Genomic DNA, 20,262 nt, shown 5'->3' with positions numbered 1-20,262 from the left:
AAGGTGGGAAAAGAGGAAGAGGATAGCACGTTCACAAAAGGAGTGGGGCTTTTCCAACTAGGACTTGTCTTCTACTGGACCACTGTGAGGTGATAAAACCTAAGTCACTTAGAACTGGCTCATGATCCGTTGCACTGGCTCATGGGAGCCCCGGCCAGGGCAGAACACGGACATTCTGAGGATGTGAAATTCTGAGAATGTCTGTCCTGTGTGCAGCTCAACCCAAGGTTAGCAATTCCCATTCCTACCAGTGAGAAGCTCTGGTCAGATATACCAACCATACCATTTCTCTTCTTGGGTCATTCTGCTTTAAGAATTTCAATAAGTTACAAACCTCTTCTTGAAGCTTTGAATTAGTCTTTTCCAGCCCTTCTATCTTGGTTTGAAGATCCCCAACTGTGCAGCTGTAAAAAAGAAAATATTAAGTAAATGTGAACTTATAAAAGCTGACTGTTTTCCCAATCTGTAAACAATGAGAATAGAGATTCCTAGATTTCCTATATGAAATGGAGAGTCAAAGGGTCTCCAATTAACTCATAGATGAGAATTCTAAATATATATGTAAGCAGTGTGTGTGTGTTTGTGTGTGTATATATATATATATTTTTTTTTACTGAAAAGTTTTCAATGTTTTCTCCAAATATGCTATCCATTTCTTGTTTAGCCAACTGGAAAGAAAACAGCATTTCCCCCAACACAATATATGGGAACCAAAACGCACCAGCAGTCATATATCTAAAGTAATATTCATAACAAGATATTGGTACTTTTGGGTAGTAGGATCAAAGGTGATTTTTAAATCTTTTTTATACTTTGTCCCATTTTTCACATATTCTTTAAGTAATATGCACTACTTTCATACTGAAAAATATGTAAAAGCTAATGTAGACTTGACAAACAACAATAATAATAACCACAACAATAATAGTAGTAGTTTTCTTTTTGGACAATATGTCAGGCCCTGTTTGTTCTAAGCACTTTAAATGCGTCAACTCCCCACAATTCTGTGAGGCAAATCTTATTGTTAATCTGTTTTACAGATGAGGAAACCATAACTTTATATCGAAAAACTCACTTAACTTCATACCCCTATGAACCCAGGTGGTCTGGCTCCAGAGCCTGCACTTTTAGGCAACAGACCCTACTACCAAAAACTGGGGCTTTTTGCCGGTGAGGGGGGGTACCAAGAAACAAACCTGACAAGGCTGATGAACCAAGGTTCAAGAATTGGGTGGGAGAAAAATAAAAATACAAATTGACACAAAATGAAAAAGTCAACAAAACAAAACATATGGAAGGAATTACAAGTTTTAAGAGTATGCCATTTTCAATTCTGTACCAACTACATAACTTAGAAAATATCAACAAAATTTCTATTTTTCCTTAGAAAACATAAATTACCAAAAAAGATATATCCTCACGAGGAGAAAAGCTAGATGAATTAACAGGTAAGGAAAAACTGAAAAGCTGGCAAAGTATTGCCTCCATACAGGCTTTGAGCTTCAAATTTTCAAGGAGCAAATAATGCTCACGAAATAGAAGGTGTTCCCAGGCACAGAAACAAGGCAAAGCTTCCTGATTCATTTTGTGAAGCTGCATAACCCTGATACCATGCCAGAGGGGAAACTATGGAACAACTACGTTAAGTTACATGTTAAGAGAATGACTAAATTATTAAAGCTATGATCAAGTAGAGTTTATCCCTATGAAGAAATCCATTAATAAACTATATAACATCAATAGATTAAGGGATAAAAGTCATGATTAACTTAATGGATGCTAAAAGGCATTTGATAAAATTCAACATCTATTCCTTATAAAAGTTCTCAATAAACTAAGCATGGATTAAGAATCTCACTCTCAAAATAATAGCCAGCATCACACCTCAGGAAAGCTCAGAGCAGCATACCCTAGGTATGTTCTGAAGAACACACTAGCTCCTTTGCCTGCTTCATTGGCTTTGGGGGCCAGAGAGGCTGCTCCTGCAGAGAACTGCTAATGTGCACAGTGTACTCTCTAAAGAGGGTTCAGAGAGAGAATTATTTTTCCCAAACATGTTAGGCTGAGAATCTCCATCCATTCTCCATCAAAACCTGCAACAACTAGTGTTTCATGAAACACAGGAGTAGCTTTCCAATTAAAATGAAAATTCAAGATAAAGATACCTGCTATCACTATTGAATTGTTCTCAAAGGTCTAGCCCAGTGGTTTTCAACCCCTTTTTCCTGCCCAGAACGTTGGAGGGATGTGTGTTGATTCCCAGCAGCAATAATGCTTCCCATGCAGTGATTTCCAACTAAGCTGCGGTGGGCTAAGGGGTGGAGAGGTTTAATTTATTACTCTCTAATTTGCATAACTAGACAGAACAAAAGATCGAAGGATTCCCCAAAGCTCTTTATCAAGAAATCATACTTCTACAGTCTGTACACATGAGCACTGAACGACAACCTTTTTTCTTGGTTTGGAAAAAAGTTAGTTATAAATATATGGCAACTCAAAAAGGTTCCATGAGGCAATTATCGGGCACTGAGAATGAACTGCAACACTGGAAAAAGGAGGGAGTCCTACCTTAAGTGCCGGTTAAGTTCTTCCACATAATTTTTTTGATCAAGGACATCAGTAATTCTTTCATGCCTTTTAAAAAGAACATAAAAAGAGAGAAATTCTTTTTACTCAGGGTTAATACTTTTAATTGTCCCCCAACCTTCCAGTCACCTTGTAGGAGTACCAATGTCATCAGGAAACCAAGAGATGGTCAGAGCTTAGTAATGTCTGCACGGTCCTAAGTGAACCAGCAAGGCGGGCTAGGAAGACATGGGACACACTGGAAACAGGCTGCCTGGAGAGGAGCCTCCCTGCAGACGCTCCTCCCATCTCTCCCCTAGCATTTGAGAAAGCCACTGGCAGGCAAGGGAGAAACACCAAAAGCCACATGTAAATGGCTCTCCAGTTAGGAGATGAAGCAGCCCTTGTTATACTGAAGGAAAAGAAGCTGCCTCAGAAAAGAAGACCACAAGACTCTTCAAAACACAAAGCTGATTAGTCTGGGTTAAAAAAAAAGACTCTGGGAACTCTTTGGCAGTCCAGTGGTTAGGACTCCACACTTTCACTGCCAAGGGGGTAGGTTCAATCCCTGGTCAGGGAACTAAGATCCTGCAAGCTGTGCAGCATGGCCAAAAAAAAAAAAGCAAAAAGCAAAAACACAACACAATAAAACTTCATACATCTTTATAAAAAAAGCAAAAAAGACTTTATCATTTTAAAGTTAGGCTCCTCCCACCAATTTCTTTATATACATATGTACATAAATGGGATCATGTGACCCAGGTTCATGCCACAGGTGCTGGATTTGCTGGTCAGTGCAGTCATTTTTTTTTTTTTACCTTTCTGCCCTTTACATAGCTCTCCCAGGTAACACATACTGATAGCTTGTTGAGTATCCTATGTGTATATAATCATAATATCTATCTATATTTTTACATATAGTATATGCAATTAAAATATATATTAGAGAATTTGGGGGTTTTAAAAAAATGGGATATATATACTTCTCAGTATTATACTTTTCTCACTCAATAATACCTGTGGAAATTCCTCTAAATCTACTATACAGTAGGTCAAATTTGTTTTTCTTTCATGTCTGTATAATACATAGTGTGGAATACTTCAGATGTTCTACAATTCATTCAATTGCAGATGTCCCTAGGTATCCACGGGGGACTAGTTCCAGAACCTCTGTGGATACCCAAATCTGCAGATGCTCAAGTCCCTTATACAAATGGCATAGCACAGCTGACCCTCTATATCTGTGGGTTCCACATCTGCAGGTTGAAAGGCTGACTGTATTCCCTTAATAGTGGATAATCAGTTTATTTCCAGTTCTTTTTGACATTAAGAATGTATTTTAAATTTCAAGTGAGTGAATCCTTGTACTGTGGGTGCATGAAGCATTAATGGGATTCCCGCTGGTCCCTTCCTTGGTAAGGTGCACTGCCAAGGCACTGAGAAGGAAGAGTTCTCATTACAAAGACGTGTGAAAGACAGGTAACAGATGTACGTGGTAAAATATTCAAACACAGCACAAGGTTTACAGTGAAACTCCCTCCCATGCCTGTCTCCTGACCTCTTCCCCACAGGTGGCCTTGATTTCAGGTCAATGTGCCTCTCTAGAAATGATCCATGTATATGGAAGTACAACATATAAATATGGATGTATGTCTTTTTTGTTATAACATAAATGGTAGCATGTTATATACATTGTTTGCTTTTTTTTCTTTTCTTTTTTTTTTTTTCCCCAGGATAACTTCTTTTAATGCTCTTGTTAACAAGGATGAGGTAGAGCTACAATGTGGCATGAAAAGACACCCAAGACACAGTAGGATCAAAGAATAAGTCTAGTGGCAACTTAAATATATAATAGTACCTTTCCATTTACATCCAAACCATAAAGCAAATTACACTACCAAAAAATATATACCTGCAAGGCAGTAAAGAAAGGCTTGGAAGGAGTCATGCATGAGTAGCTTCCTCTGAAGAAGCAGGGGGAGTGGGACTGAGATGGAGACGAGGGGATGGTGTTAATGGGGAAATTTGCCTTGTACTCTCTATTCTTCCACAGAGCCTAATTCCTTAAACAATGGGAATAGGAATGTATTACCACTGTAATTAAAAATAGCTAAATAAAAAATAAAAAATCAAACAACACAAAAACAAAAGTAGCATTCTTTGCCAACAGTTACATGAAAAGATGCAGCATCACTAATCATCAGGGGAATGCAAATCAAAAACCACAGTATGCTATCACGCCATACCCGTTAGAATGGCTATCACCGAAAAGACAAGAAGTAATAAGTGTAGGCCAGGATGCAGAGAAAAGGGAACACTTGTGCACTGTTGGTGGGAATGTAAATTGGTGCAGCCAGTATGGAAAACAGTATGGCAATTCTTCAAAAAACTAAAAAATAGAACTACTAAATGACCCAGCAATTCCACTTCTGGGTATTTATCCAAAGAAAATGAAAACTAACTTGAAAATGTATATGCACCCCCATGTTCACTGCAGCATTATTTATAACAGCCGAGATATGGAAACAACCTAACTGTCCATCAATGGATGTGGTATATTCATATAATAAAATACTATTCATCCATTAAAAAAAAGGAAATCCTACCATTTCTGACAACATGAGTGGACTTTGAGGGCATTATGCTAAGCGAAGTAAGTAAAACAGTGAAAGACAAATACCTTATGATCTTACTTATATGTGGAATCTAAAATAAACACAAAACCAAACTCACAGATACAGGGACTGGTGGTTGCCAGAGGTGGGGGGGCTGGGGGAGTGGGTGAATGGGGCCATAAGGCACAAACTTCCAGTTATAAAATAAGTAAGTCCTGGGGATGTAATGTACAGCATGGTGACTGTAGTTAATAATACTGTATTGCATATTTGAAAGTTGCTAAGAGAGTGGATCCTAAAAATGCTTATCACAAGAAAAATTTTTTGTAACTACGTATGGTGATGGATGTTAACTAGACTTATTGTGGTGATCATTTTGCAATATATACAAATATCAGATCATTATGTTGTACACTTGAAACTAATAATGATGTTATATGTCAATTATACCTCAATTTTAAAAAAGGAGCATTCTTTGCCAGAATTTCATTAAAAACGTGAAGAACAGCATACAATACAGAACTTACTCTTTGCCACCATCAAGATCCTGCACATCCTTAATGTAGAGAGAAAAATCGATCACTCCAACCTGATCGAAATAAAATGTACCAGTTTAAGTGAAAAATAACTTTTCGCACTTTCCACAAACCTTACAGTCTTTAAAATTCAGGGTATTTACCTTCCTATCTCAGGATAAAACAATAGGATTGTTAGGATAACCTGACAATCAGTAGGTTAACCAGCTTAAAGCAGCAATCAATCAAACAAACAAACCAAAAGAAAAATAACCCCATCACCTTCTAAACCTACTAAAAATCAGAATTTAAGGGAATATGCTGAAGTTTTATTTATTTATTTATTCAACAATCAAATTGTTGACAAAGATCAACAAAGTTCTTTGGGTACAAAGTAATAAAAAAAAAAGAGACCTGTATCTCTAAAGTGGTGACCTTAACTGATAACTCTGACTCCTTTTTCCCCCAAACTGAGGTGAAAAGGTCCAGTATTTCAGGGAAAATTCTCTGCTGCTGTGGGGAACTAGGGGCTCCAAGACCCCTCAAAATCTCAAAGTCAGGGGCTTTGTCCAGAAATAAAGCACTTCAGAGAGAGTGAATGAGAGCCCTAGTCTGCCACCATCCACTCTAATGTAAGTGCAGCCATTCCTTCAAAATACAGGAAAACTGGGTCCATCAATAGAGAAATATTTAAATCAGTCATGTTATAGCCATATTGCAGAACCCTATGCAACCATAACAAAGAATGCAGAGAATGAATATGTAATGAAATGAAGAAAGCTCCAGGATAAAATTTTAACTCAAAGAATACTATGTACAGCATTAACTCCTTATAGTAACCTCCCTTATGTTAAAACCAAAGCTATACATGATGTTTTCTGCAACTCCTCTGTTGTGCCTCCCACCAATCTATATTCCTGACCCTTGAACCTGGGTGGCCAGTAAGGCCTGTCTTTATGAGCAGAAAGCAGCAGAAAGGATGCTGTGACTTCTGCAGCTAGGTTAACAAAGGCAGTACAAGCTTCCTCCTGGCTCTTTCCCTTGGGCATATACCTTTGAAGTTCTGAGCTTCCATGGGAAAAGTCTGGCTAACCTTGAGGCACCACACTGGAGATCAAGTGGAGAGACCATGTGTAGACAGAGATGCCCAAGAAGCCCCTGCTGCTCCAGCCTCAGCTCCCTGAGCCTTCTCAGCCCAGAGGACAGAGAGTGAGAGTGCATATGCCTTCAGCCACTCCAGCCCCAGCCACCAACTGCCTGTGATCACAGGCATGCTTAAGAGTCACTGTGCTGAGCTCAGCCATCCCTCAAATATGAGGGACTGTAATCATTTAGGTGACTGTTAATTTGTTACACTGCAACAGAAAACCAGAAAAGATTTAATTAAAAACAAAACCTATGTATACATAAATGCATAGGAAAAGTAGAAACAGTCCCTCAAATTTTTACCATTATCTGTGGGGACAAGACTGGGACTGAAGGGGGAGAGGAGAAGGGGAGCTTGAATTTCACTTTTCACTTTACATTCTTCTGTAATTGCTTAACTTCTTTTCAACAAGCATGCATTTCTTTTGTAATACAAAAATAATTTAAAAAGAAATATATATTTGACTGGAAAAAAAGCAACAATAGAAGGAATGAGAAAGCATACCCAAAGTAGAAATTAATGGACTAGGAAACAAAGCTCTCCTCTCAAAGCAGAAGTGATGTGTAAAAGCAAGACCTGGTTCTTCGAGCTCAACACAGTAGACAAATCTCTACCAAGTATTACAATTTAGAAAAGTGAGATTTTAAAAAGCTGTAAGAAAATACTCTCATGCAACTAATAGATCTGAATGAAACAAATGATTTCTGGAAAAATATAAATGACTAAAACTTTTTCTAAGACTTAGGAAACCAATAAATTGACCAAAGCTATGCAAAAAATTAAAGTGGTCAAAGCATGAGGACCATAAAGCTTTTGCATAAAGCTGAAACTGTCATACTAGCCAGTTTTAACAAACCTTTAAAGAAAAATATTTCCTGCTCTAATAAACTGTTGTAGAAAGCAAGAAAGAAAAGAATATCATCCAGTTTATTTTATGAGGTTATACAATCCTGACACTGAAAAGTGACAAAGACAGTATAGAAAAGGAAAATTCAGACCAGTGTCACCTTTAAGGAGAAATACAAAATTTCCAAATAAACCACAGATATATTAAATCTAGGAGTATACTAAAAGAATAACGCACGATGACCAAGTAAGGTTTATTTTATGATATCACAATAGGAAACCTAAGAATTAATTCAATTATTATTATGGGTTAAAAAATGGATATGACATCTCAATAGATGCCAAAAAAGTTATTTGATAGCATTCAATGTTCATCTTTAAATAAAAATATAAAGTAAGCTAGAATAGAACAGTACTTTCTAAACATGAGAAAGAGGATCCCTCAGGGTGCAATAGCAAATACTCATACTTTATGGTGACATACAAGAGGTATTAAAGATAAGAATAGGCCAGGGGGCTCAATCACATCTATTACTTAATAAAAATCCCAATTAAATTTTTATTTTGGAATCTGACAAAATGATGTTCAAGGTCATCTGGGAGAATGGACAGCCTCAACTATATCTGAAAAAGAAGTACAACAAAGTAGGCAGGAGGGGAACTGCCAGAGCTTTGGTAATTAAAAGACTACGTTACTGGCATAGAAATAAAAAGATCCAGAGACTAAACAGAGAGTCCAGAAATAAGCCTCAGAGCATAATGGATATTTCAACACATGATAAAGGTGGAATGTCAAATTAGTAAGGAAATAATATTTGATACATGATATTGAGAAAACTTTACTACTACTGTAGTAATAGTTTACTACTGTACTTATATAAGAAATCTAGACTTCTACTTCACACTATGTCAAAACGAATAACAGGCAGATCATTTAAATGTAAAAAATATACATGTGATTTAAAAAATTAGGTTAATTTTTAGACATGGAAGGACCTTCTAAGCACAATACCTTAGAAGGTATAAAGGAAAAGTCCATTAAATATGACCGCCAAAAAAAAAAAAAGTCTACAGGGAAAACAAGCCCCAAGACAGCAGAAAAAAAAAATTTATAACAAATATTCTGACAAATGGTAAATATCCTTAATCAATAATAAAGGAGTGGAAAAAGGTGGAAAACTCAAAAAAATGGGCAAAGGATATGAACAGGTGAACCACCAATGGCAAATAAAACATGAAAAAAATAGTTTATCTTCCTAGTTCTCAAAAATATAAATTTGAGATGAAGAGTTGTTTTTCTTTCAGATTAAAAAAGACCAAGAATGCTCACATGTAATCACAACACTCATGCAGAATGTGTACACTCTGACACAGCAATCTCAAAACTTAACCTAAGAAAATAAACAGACAAGAGTAAAAAGAAGTATGAGGATGTTTATAACATTATTGTTGTAACATGGAAACAACTTACATTAATAAGTATTGGTTAAATAAATTATGGTACATTCATAAAATGGATTACTATCAGTTGTTTAAAATGGTTTATATCTCTTGACATCAAGAGCTATGTGGAACATATTATTAAATAAAAAAATTGCAGAATGGTGTGCTTGGAATAATCATATTTTGGTTTAATGAAAAAAGAGAACTCCAAACATCTGTCTCTGAAATATAAATACACACATACACCTTTCTTCATGTGCTTCAAGGATGTATCCTGAAATGTAACACTGAATTAGCTCTTTCTGTGCAATGGGATTATATGTGATATTTTGTTTCTTTTCAAAAAAACTTCTTTGTATTTTTTGAAAAATATTTAACAGGCAAAAACAAGAAAACTACTAGAAAAAAAAAAAAAAAAAGAGAGGAAAGGTTACAATAAAAAAAGCTGACCTGGTCACGGAGGGATTGGGGAAGCTTTAGATTCATGTCCAAACATGTAGTGGGAAGAAGCCTGGGCCACTGCCCAGTTACAGATGCCCTGAAGAGGTGGAGGTGAGGGTGGGGCAGGGTGTCCTGACTTACTGCCCCTGCCACCACGAGTTTAGGCCTCAGCCCTGGTCAAGAGGGCTGTCCTACCCCATGGGGCACTCTGCATCTTACTGCCTACTTTCATTTGTGCTCCATTTTACCATCTGACTTCCCAAATCTCTCCCGAGTCTATTTTCCCATTCCTCATGCAACCTGGGGCTTCCAGACTTGTCTGCTCAATGTTTTTGCTTTCCCTATTCTTGGCTGCTTCTAACTCATGAACTGGATGGTTGCTAGCTTGATCTTTCTCAATCCCAGGCCTGATCATTTCACTGAACTGCTTAAATACCTCCAAAGGTTTTTAAGTTCCAAAGTTCCAGGGACAAAAACTAAAGCCTCTAACATGGCACTGATGGCTTAACAACTGGGCCAGCCTCCACCTTCACTTCACTCATCGAGCATCCTGTGTTCTAGCCATGGAGAACTGTTTCCCGTTCCCAAACACGCCATGTTCTCTGTGTGTGCCTCTGTGCCTTTGCCCAAGCTATTTTTCACCCTTCCCCAAGACCTTTGCCAGCTGCTCCCCACTCTGGTCCAGCACAGCACCTTGCACAGCCCTGTGCCAGATGCCCCCTGCCATCTGCCCCTTCCTTAGGTTCAGCAGATCCTATGTAAAATCCCTGGCCCAGACAAGGCATTCAATCTGGAGTCAAAATTCCCATTTTACCTGAGAATCCAAGTCTTCTCCTTTTAAACAGAGGTTGGCATCAAGCACATTGAGTCCCACCAGCAGACCAACAATCACCATCCCTTCTTCCTCCATCATTAATGCCTCAGGCTCATAGAACTCACTGAAAGAGATTGATACAACAAGAACACCTTCACCACCCTTCTCTTGGACCTACTCTGCCTTTTCACCTCTTAGCTCATGGCCTGGGTGCCAACTTCATCAGGAGCCAGAGGCTCCCTTGTGTGAATTCCCTTCTTCCTTCTATTTCCTCTCCCACTTTAAGTGCTGCTATCTCTTCTCTGGCCTCTCCTCTCTTCCTGTGGCTTAAAATGGACTCCTCCTACCTCTGGTCTAGGATTAACTCCTCTGTTTGGACCCTGGAGCCCAGTCCTCCTCATCTCTTGGCTCCTGTGTTCCTGAACATCACTCTGCCCCTCCTGTCCACTCTGGCTCCTTCTTTTGTGTTGCTATGAACTACTTCTACACTTACATTCATGTCAACATAAAGTGGGATCCCACAGCCTCCCCCACCACCCATCCAAGGATAAAACTCTTCCCTCTTCCCTGTGTCCCATGGAACAACACTGGCTGCTTTTACTTCCTTACCTCCAAGTCACCTCAGCCATTACAGTGAGGCTCCATCCATTACTGCTCTGGTCACCAGCTATTAGCTAATTTACCATTGTGTGTATGAGTACATGAGAACTTATTATCCTAAGAATTAATTGTTTAGAACAAAATCTGTACCTCAGAGTTACTCAGTATAACAGTACTCAAAGAAGAGTACAAAGTACATGAACTATTTGAAACCAGTATTTATCATGAAAAGATATGTTCAATAATAAGCCATGACTTGAAAACAATGGAAAATTTTGGGTGACTGTAAAAGACATTTAGTTAGATAAGAGAATTATCTCTGGAGAGATTTGTTCCTTGTAAATGATCATATCCTGGAGAAAATTCCTCTTATAATGGTTACTTTTGTTTATAGAGTTATAAATATAAAAAATGAACCCAGTCATAAATTTCAGAGATAGACAGTTCGTCTTTACTGATGCCAAGAGATATAAAAGTTTACAAACTGAATGTGGAATCCTAAAACAGGTAATCTAGATATGTTCCCTTACAAAAAGCAGGGTTTTATACTTTAAAATTGCCCACTGAATCTAGTTCAAGTCATTTTTCCCCTATTATCATCCAATCAAATACCATTTTGTTGAAACTTAATGGAGTACGCTGTCAGGGTGCCTAATCTTAGGTATTTTTGAAGAACTATCTTCAAAATGACTTTTCAAAATGAAAATATACATCTTCATTCATAAAGACTTTCAGACATCAGTGTTCAAAAAATAAAATACTGCTATTTTAAAACTAAGCCACAGAATAGTTACATTTAATAATAATTTGAATAAAAACTGTACAATATACATTCTTCTTTTAATTCCGAATGATATACAGAACTGTGTTCTAATTACGAAGCAAAAGCTAAGCAAAGATAGGTGATGAAATACCTTAAGAGATGTTTATTGTCTATAAGCACTTTCAGATAATCTGCCAGTTTCTTCTGCATGAGTGCAAGATAAAGCCAAGCTCTGCCCCTTCCCACAGCTGTCCTGGAATTCAAACAGAGAATCAAACTATTATGACATAACAATAATAACAACAAAAAACAAAGGGAAAAAAACCAACTTAGCCAAGGAAAAACACATGTTCACGCATACATATGCTGGTGAATGCAGAGAATGCTGTAATAGAGCTGCCCTGGGGGCTGGAGGAGCGCACTGTCTGGGAAGGCTGAGGAAATGGCTCACTGCATTCTTTTGGGTACTGTTTGAAGTCTGTATCATGGGCATGTATTCTGCACCACCCCTCCCCCCCAAAAATAGGAAAAAAAATTTAAGCCACAAACATCTGATTTCTGGAACAATTAGATAAAACTTTGCATGTATTCATAAAATTTCACAGGGAGTCAGGAAATACCAGGTTAGATTGTATAATGGATAAATTTTCTTTCAAAAGACGAATATAGAACGTAGTTGTTAAAGGGTTGAAGTCTCACAAGATTTCCAGGGCATTAGCTCAAAGGTACAATTTTATTTCTGATGTGGTAAAATACACATAACATAAAGTTTACCACCTTACCCATTTTTAACTGTACTGTTCAGTACTGTTAGGTACATTCATGTTGTTGTGCAACCAATCTCAAAGGTGTGATTTTGAAAAGATCTGTTTTAAACATTAAAAGAAAAGAAAAGGCCTCCCAATTGTAGACCTAACATTATTTAAGGAAAAAAGGATCCTGTTCTAAGCAGAGTAACTGCATTTGTAACACCCAAGAGAGTATTGGAGGTACTGCTGTAATCAATATCAGCCTCAAAGGGTCAGAGGGCACCCAGCTTAATCAATACAAAAGACTGTATTCCCCCCTTCTCCCTTCAATAAATGATGTAAAGCCAGAGTAAAAAAGAAAGGAAATAAAGTAGGAAAAAAAAAAGACATCTGATGTTGGCATGATAGGAAAAATGGACACTGACATGTGCTGCTTGGTGGGAGTGCAAACTGGTACAATTCTTCTAGCAGGCAATTTAATGACAGTAGGTTATCAAAATTCTACATCTAGTAATATAAGGAAATAATTTAGGAGGTACACAAAGACGTATGTTTGGGGGTGGTCACCACTGCACTGTTTGGATAATGAGAATTTGAAGACAACCACAAAGAGCAAAGTGGGAGGAGCTATACAAAAATGATATGGATGACTATTATGGCAAAAGGTTTAAAATCTAATATTAAATGGGAAAAGAAGCCACAAAACAGTACGTACAGTTTAATACTTGATTTTTTTCCCCAGTTCCCCACCTCTGTACAATATACTGCTCTTAGTTTAGGTTCACTTCCAAAACATTTTTATGCATATGAAAATAAATATAAATTCTGTTTTTCTCTCCTGTTTACAAAAAAATTAGTATGCTATATATGCCGTTCTGCAACTTGCTTATTTCACTGAATATCTGTCATTTTGAAATTCTTTCCAGACACAGGGAATTTTTCGTTCATTTTTTCATAGCTTTAGAGTGTTTCAGTATTGGACTGCCCTATAATTTATTTAGCTGGTTTTTATCTAGGCTGTTTCTAATCTTCCGCTGTTACAAATAATGCTGCAACAGGTATTTCTGTACATGTGTCATTTTCATGTGTTAGATTTACGAGATAAAACTCCTAGAAGTGGAATTGCTGGGTCAAAGGGTAGATGTATTGGTGGTTTTTGTGGATAGTGCCAAACTGTCTTCCATGAGAAGCAGTGCAATAATGAAGCCACTGGGGGAGGTGGAGGGGAATAAAAATAGAATCTTATTTATTTGTCTGTCCGACTATGCACTGAAAGGATCTAAAAGGATACTGACCACGATATCAATTGTAGTTTTTTTTCTGAGTAGTAAGCTAACAGAAGCGCCTTTTTTGTTTCTTAATTAAAAGTTATGTAGGGCTTCCCTGGTGGCGCAGTGGTTAAGAGTCCACCTGCCGATGCAGGGGACGCAGGTGTGTGCCCCGGTCCGGGAGGATCCTGCATGCCGCGGAGTGGCTAGGTCCGTGGGCCATGGCCGCTGAGCCTGCGCGTCCGGAGCCTGTGCTCCGCAACGGGAGAGGCCACAGCAGTGAGAGGCCCGCGTACGGCAAAAAAAAAAAAAAAAGTTATGTAATAAGAAAAAAGGTTGTTTTTTGGGTTATTTTATTTTTTTTAGAATTTATTTATTTTTGGCTGTGTTGGGTCCTTGTTGCTGCACGCAGGCTTTCTCGAGTTGTGGTGAAGGGAGGTTACTCTTCTTTGCGGTGCGCGTGCTTCTCATTGCGGTGGCTTCTCTTGTTGCAGAGCCTGGGCTCTAGGCATGTGCGCTTCAGTAGTTGTGGCGCATGGGCTCTAGAGCACAGGCTCAGTAGTTGTGGCACACAGACTTCGTTGCTCCGCGGCATGTGGGATCTTCCCAGACCAGGGATCGAACCCATGTTTCCTGCACTGGCAGGCGGAGTCTTAACCACTGTGCCACAAGGGAAGTCCCCAAAAAGGTTGTTTTTAATTTTCAAAAAAGAGAGAGACAAGCTTTGTCTGTTATCTGGGTTTAAGTGCCAATCTTAAGTGTAACTTATTCACTGTGTAACAGTTTGTTTAATAATAAACCATGACATGAAAACAATGAAATATTTTGGGTGATAGGCCATACTGTAAAAGATATTTTTATCTCAATTAGACAAGGACATTAAACTCTAGAGAGATGTCTCTCAGGATGCAAAGTTCGTCACGCAAGTTTCAAACCACCTTAGAGCAAATAGTCTCTACCCTCAAAAAAAATTCTGGTCATAACTTCCAAAATACTGTAGAAATTTTAGAACTTTTGTTACTATTTAATGAAATAGTAAAAACACTGCAGCTCTTTATAGAGCAAAGCAGTAGCCTTTTCTCACATGGCTCCCAACAAGGCTACTCCTCCAGAGGCGTCAAGAGGAGGGAGCTACTATGTATTTCCTTTTTGGCAGACAGAGGGAGGATTTTGGTACTTAAGCTAGTTACCTGTTTAGCATCCACAGGGAACAGAAGCAGTGAGTTTAGCTGACAATAAGCTCTTTGTTAGCACAACAAGACTTCAAAAATGCCTCCTGTGCCTAAGTGGAAATAGCCTGAGTGCAGGAGGAGGGAGAGCCCTGCTCCATCCAACCAGACCACACAGAGACACAGTCTAGTGCTGTACTCTTGAGGGAGTGAGCTTGCTGGAAGGGAATGGACAATAGGACCACATAAAGAACAAGTGAAGGGACTTCCCTGGTGACGCAGTGGTTAAGAATGCAGGGGACATGGGTTCAATCCCTGGTCCGGGAAGATCCCACATGCCACGGAGCAACGAAGCCTGTGTGCCACAACTGCTCAGCCTGCACTCTAGAACCCACGAGCCACAATTACTGAAGCCTGCGTGCCTAGAGCCTGTGCTCTGCAACGAGAAGCCACTGCAGTGAGAAGCCCGCACACTGCAATGAAGACCCAATACCACCAAAAAAAAACCTGAAGAAACAAGGCAGAAGACGTAGGAGGCTCATGAGGGGGTCACCAAATAAATATATGAAAAGTTGTCGCCTGCTAAAGGTTTTCACCTTAGGTGGTATAGGCCCAGAGGGATGAACCAGGGACAGAGACAGAAGGCTTAAGTCCTATGAATGCACAGGGCTCAGCAAAGATGGAGTTTAGTGGGATTTAGAGGGTTTAGTGGGATTTAGAGGGTTTCAGAGACCAGCAGACCTGTGTTTTCTTCCTGGTTCCACCACTCCCTTGCCGAGGGACCTTGAGCAAGTTACTTAACTACTCTGAGTCTCAGTTTCTGCACTTGTAGATGGGGACACCAACAGCTTAGTTCCTAGGGATTTGTGGAGGATAAAACGAGATAATGAAATGTCCTTAGCACAATGCCTGGCACATGGCAGGCCCTTAGTTAATTGTGGTGGCTATTATTATTATCTAAAAATGGGATAAGCTGGCTCTGCAGGAGAAGGTCAAACAGAGGCTGGACAGTTGAGTCCCCTGTGAAAGACTCTGCCGGGAGAACTTTTGCATTGGCCTAAGGATCTCCAGGGCCCCTTCTCAATGCAGATTCCACGATACACCTTTTCGTGTTCCATTCAGTTTTTTATTTTGAGCCTATACATAGGGATCCCAAGGGCAAACCGAGATAAGGCAAAAAGGCAAAATTCATTAGTGCCAGCCTTTCCACAAATGTTTCTTATCCTGGAATCTAAAATCTGTTCCAAACTGTATTATTCAGAAAACTGCCCAGGTGCATCTGTCTTTTTTTTTTTTTTAAACATCTTTATTGGAGTATAATTGCTTTTTAATGGTGTGTTAGTTTCTGCTTTATAACAAAGTGAATCAGCTATACATATACATATATCCCCATATCTCCTCCCTCTTGCGTCTCCCTCCCACCCTCCCTATCCCACCCCTCTAGGTGGTCACAAAGCACCCAGGTACATCTGAAGCAGTAATTCCAGGAGTGTAACAACTCTTTTTCCTCCTGTAACTGCTCTTTGGGTGACAACACCTTTTCACTATTTGACCTTGTACGACACGCAATCACTGTCCCCATTTTAAAGAAAAGGAAACTGTGGCTCAAGAGGGGCAAATTTTCTCAAGCTTATGTGGAGAATGAGCAGCAGAGCTGGGACTAAAGTCTAAGTAGAGTGTAGCTTTTGCTACAATTTGTTCTAAGTTAGAAAACGCTTTATCAGCAAGGAATAGAGAAATTGATAAATACAAGGAAGTTTTCTTAAAACATCAAATTGATGTAACTACTTCTCACTCACTTTAATTCTGGCAGATTTCTGACACTAGTGGCTATATCTGATGCTTCTGGACAAAGTTTCTCCACCAGCTCCAAAGGACCAAAGAAAGATTTATTTTGGCCAATAAAACTCTTCTTAACTAAAAGGGAAAACAGAAGTGTTATTCATAAGAACAGGTTGCAAAATGTCTTCAGGGTCCCACAGTCTCTCTCCCAAAAGCCAAATGAATGCTGTGGAGCTGCACTGCTTACTCCTTCTGATTCAGTCTTGGGGACTGGGAAAGGCCAGGTACCAAATGAGCTCTCCCTTCCTCTAATGAAAGGGTTTCTCTGATATACCCACTAGGCTCTTTCTTTCAAGTATTTATTGACCATGAAATAAAACAAGTGGTCAAATGATCACCTGTGAAATCCTTGCCCTTTCTCCCTCCTATGCCAAAGTCAATTCTTGATTTCAAATCATCACCACCATCCCTCATCTGAACTGCTGCAATAATCTCCTAATGGGTTTCCCTGCTCCTAATACCGTCACCTCCCCACCTTTCTAATCTGTCCTCCACATAGCTGGAAGTTCTTTTACAAATGTAAGTTAGATCTTGTTTTTCCCTTGCTGAAAATCCTCTAAATACTCTTAGAATAAAATCCAGCTCCTCACCTGACCTATAAAGGCCTACCGTGATCCAGCCCATCCCAACTGCCCTGACCTCACCTACTCCTTCTCAGTATGCCTCAGTTACCTGGTGTCTTCCTGAAACCAAGGTTGGTCCCCCTCAGGACTTCGCTCCTGTTTTGTTCTGTCTTTCTAGGAAGGCTCTTGCCCCAAACATTTGCAAGGTTGACTCCTTCTCTTTTAGGTCTCAGCTCACATTTTACATCCCCAGAAAGACCTTCGCCTCTCACCCTAGTTGAAAGGTTTTTCCCTTTATTCTCTGTCATTTAACCTATTTTGCGTCCCTGAATTTGTAGCATTTTGTAATTATGTTTGCTTCTGAGTTTGTTGTCTGTCTCCTCTTCTAGAACTGTGCTGTCCAAGGTAGTCACTAGCCACAAGTGCTACTGAAATGTAGCCAGTGCAACTGAGATGTGCTGTAAGTATAAAACACACGGTGGATCTTTAAGCCTCAGTGTAGAAAAGAATGCAAAATATCTCATTAGTAAGGTTTATACTGATTATATGTGTCAAAATGATAATATTTTGGCTATACTGGGATAAATTACTAAAAGTAATTTCATCTGTTTCTTCTCTGTTTTTTTAAACGTGTCTACTAGAACATTAGAAATTACACATGTGGCTTGCATGGCATTTCTATTGGACAGCACTGCTCTAGAATGTCGCGTCTTGTGGGCAGGGACCTTGTTTGTCTTGTGCACTGTTTGTCTTGTGTGCACAAGAACAACACCAGCACCCAGAACAACGTTTGGCACTGATGATGCTGGGAAGCAGCTAGCCCGAATTTTTCAAGCCCCCGACCCCGCCCTCAGGCTCACCTTTCAGCCCATGTTTGAGGCAGTGCTCCATCACTACAAAGAACTGCTGCAAGGGGGCATGGTCTGCATCCAGGCTGCGGCCCAGGCTCAGGGCGGACTGGAGCAAGACCTTGATGCTGAGTTTCATCATGTGCATCAGGTTGACACGCTCCTCCATCATCTGGCACTTGGAAGCTGGAGGACAGAAGCGGGGACAGCTTCGTTAGTGGACTGAGTGTAGCCCGGGGTGAGGAGGCTGGACGCGGAACAATGGAGGCGGTCTGCTCGGAGCGCGGACGTGCGGGTAAACTGGAGATCGCAGCCAGGCGGGCCCTGACCCCCGGAGGTCACAGCCGCATGTGGGCGGCGGGGGCCTTGGGTCAGACTCTAGAGGCCTCTCCCAGGTAGCTCAGCGCGTTGCTACGGCGACGACCCTACCAAGAGTGTCCGCGAACGGTTCCTCCCACGCCCCCATTCCATTTTTGACTAATGGAAGGGCGCAAACTCCAGGAAGCCCTGCCCCAAGCTAGAAGGCTTGCTGGGAAAGTGCTCCACCCCCTCTCGTTCCTATTGGAGGAGTCCAGCTCGAGGCCACGCCCATGGAGCTAACGGGCGCCATTTTGACTTTTCAGCCAGGACGGAGGTAGCGGCTTCCGGGATTGGTTGGGTTGGTTCGCACACCAGCCACGGGGCTTTCTGAGCCGGTTGTTTTGCCTGATAGTGCCAGCCGGAGCCTTCGGGGAAGCATCAGTTCCTCAGTAATGGACTCAAATTTTCGTTGTTACCCATCTTTCGTCCACAATTAGTGGACAATTACCAGTTTTACACTTCTATTGTAAATAAAACCGTTAGAATAAAATGAACTCAGCTGCTTTTCCACTCCATTAACCTTGTCACTTTGAGAGTAAAAGTTTGTAGTCAATATCAGATATCCATGACAAATTCTTACCAAGTGTCATCTCAAGCCCAGGAAACTGTCATTCAAGAATTAATAATATAGACCCCAAACTATAACCTACTCCCGGCAGGAAAAATATCCCGGGCCAGCGCGCCCCTCTCTCCGCCCCTGCGCCATCGTTCTGTCATTTAAATGGATTGGGGATCTTATTGTTTTAGTTTGCAGTTGTTCATTACAGATGTTAAGCAGCTTTTCATGTTTGTCTCCTAGTATTCCTTCTATGAATTGCCTGTTAAATCTTTTAACTTTTTTTGTTTGCCTTTGTTTTATTGGTCCGTATATTCTGGATATTAATCCTTTGTCTACCTGCTTTATTTCATGGGCAGTAAATAATATGGACATATAAATAGTTAAAAGAGCATATATATGTGTAGCTAAACGGAAAAGAATGATATTATGACTGTGAATTTATAATATAGATATTAAGACTAGAGACAACCTGGGACTGAAAATTCTAAATTCTCATCAAAACCCAAGAGGACAGCTGCTGGGAAAGAAAAATCGGCCTAAACCTTTCATCATGGTGTGGAAAAAGAAAAGTGGACTTTAAGTAAAGCATTTGGGTGGGAGTGGTATAATTATTTTTAAATTTTGAGAGAATCCTATGTATTACATTTATAAATTTGAAAAGTTTAATGAAATGGATGATAGGCAAAGGGAATAGAAACTGTAAAACCCCAACAAGAAGAGGGAGAAATCCTGAATAGACCAATAACCACAGAAGCAATTTGTAAAGATTTATTCAAAGAAGATACCAATCCCCGGTCTAAAACGAAGTCTAGTGTTGTTTGAATGGGAATACGTATGCAGGAAGTCCTGCGGAGGGCTAGGCAGGCCCAGATATTTTAAGGAAGTCGATTTCTAGATCCTCAAGTTTCACAGGCACTCTTTCTTCTTCCACTCTACAGAAGAACCACAATTCATTCCTTGTCCAATATCTTGTCCTCTTTTTTAAAAAAATAAACTTATTTATTCATTTATTTAATTTTTGGCTGCATTGGGTCTTCACTGCTGCAGGTGGGTTTTCTCTAGTTGCTGAGAGTGGGGGCTACTCTGTTGCGGTGCGCAGGCTTCTCATTGCAGTGGCTTCTCTTGTTGCGGAGCATGGGCTCTAGGCACGCGGGC

The 20,262-nt window shown here is 39.8% G+C and overlaps 1 protein-coding gene across 2 annotated transcripts in view; it reads right to left on the bottom strand.

The window, feature by feature from the left end:
* Positions 1-18,631, bottom strand: part of RUFY1 (RUN and FYVE domain containing 1) — a 47,194-nt gene extending 28,563 nt beyond the window's left edge. Inside the window, exons 1-7 of one of the 2 annotated variants that reach the window (XM_082836656.1) lie at positions 18,201-18,631; positions 16,735-16,852; positions 11,901-12,002; positions 10,387-10,510; positions 5,708-5,769; positions 2,569-2,634; positions 335-404 (exon numbers count right to left, since the gene is read on the bottom strand). In XM_082836656.1, the coding sequence (XP_082692782.1) occupies positions 335-404; positions 2,569-2,634; positions 5,708-5,769; positions 10,387-10,510; positions 11,901-12,002; positions 16,735-16,852; positions 18,201-18,360 (702 nt within the window). In that variant the 5' untranslated portion in view covers positions 18,361-18,631. The remainder of the gene's footprint in view (positions 1-334; positions 405-2,568; positions 2,635-5,707; positions 5,770-10,386; positions 10,511-11,900; positions 12,003-16,734; positions 16,853-18,200) is intronic. The other variant, XM_082836657.1, reaches the window with a different exon arrangement.
* Between the last annotated feature and the right edge of the window lie 1,631 nt (positions 18,632-20,262).

Source organism: Leucopleurus acutus (assembly GCF_964270905.1).
Source record: "Leucopleurus acutus genome assembly, chromosome: 3".
NCBI classification, from domain to species: Eukaryota; Metazoa; Chordata; class Mammalia; order Artiodactyla; family Delphinidae; genus Leucopleurus; species Leucopleurus acutus.
Note: the sequence above shows the minus strand (reverse complement) of the source record. Positions and strands in the feature narration are given on the sequence as shown.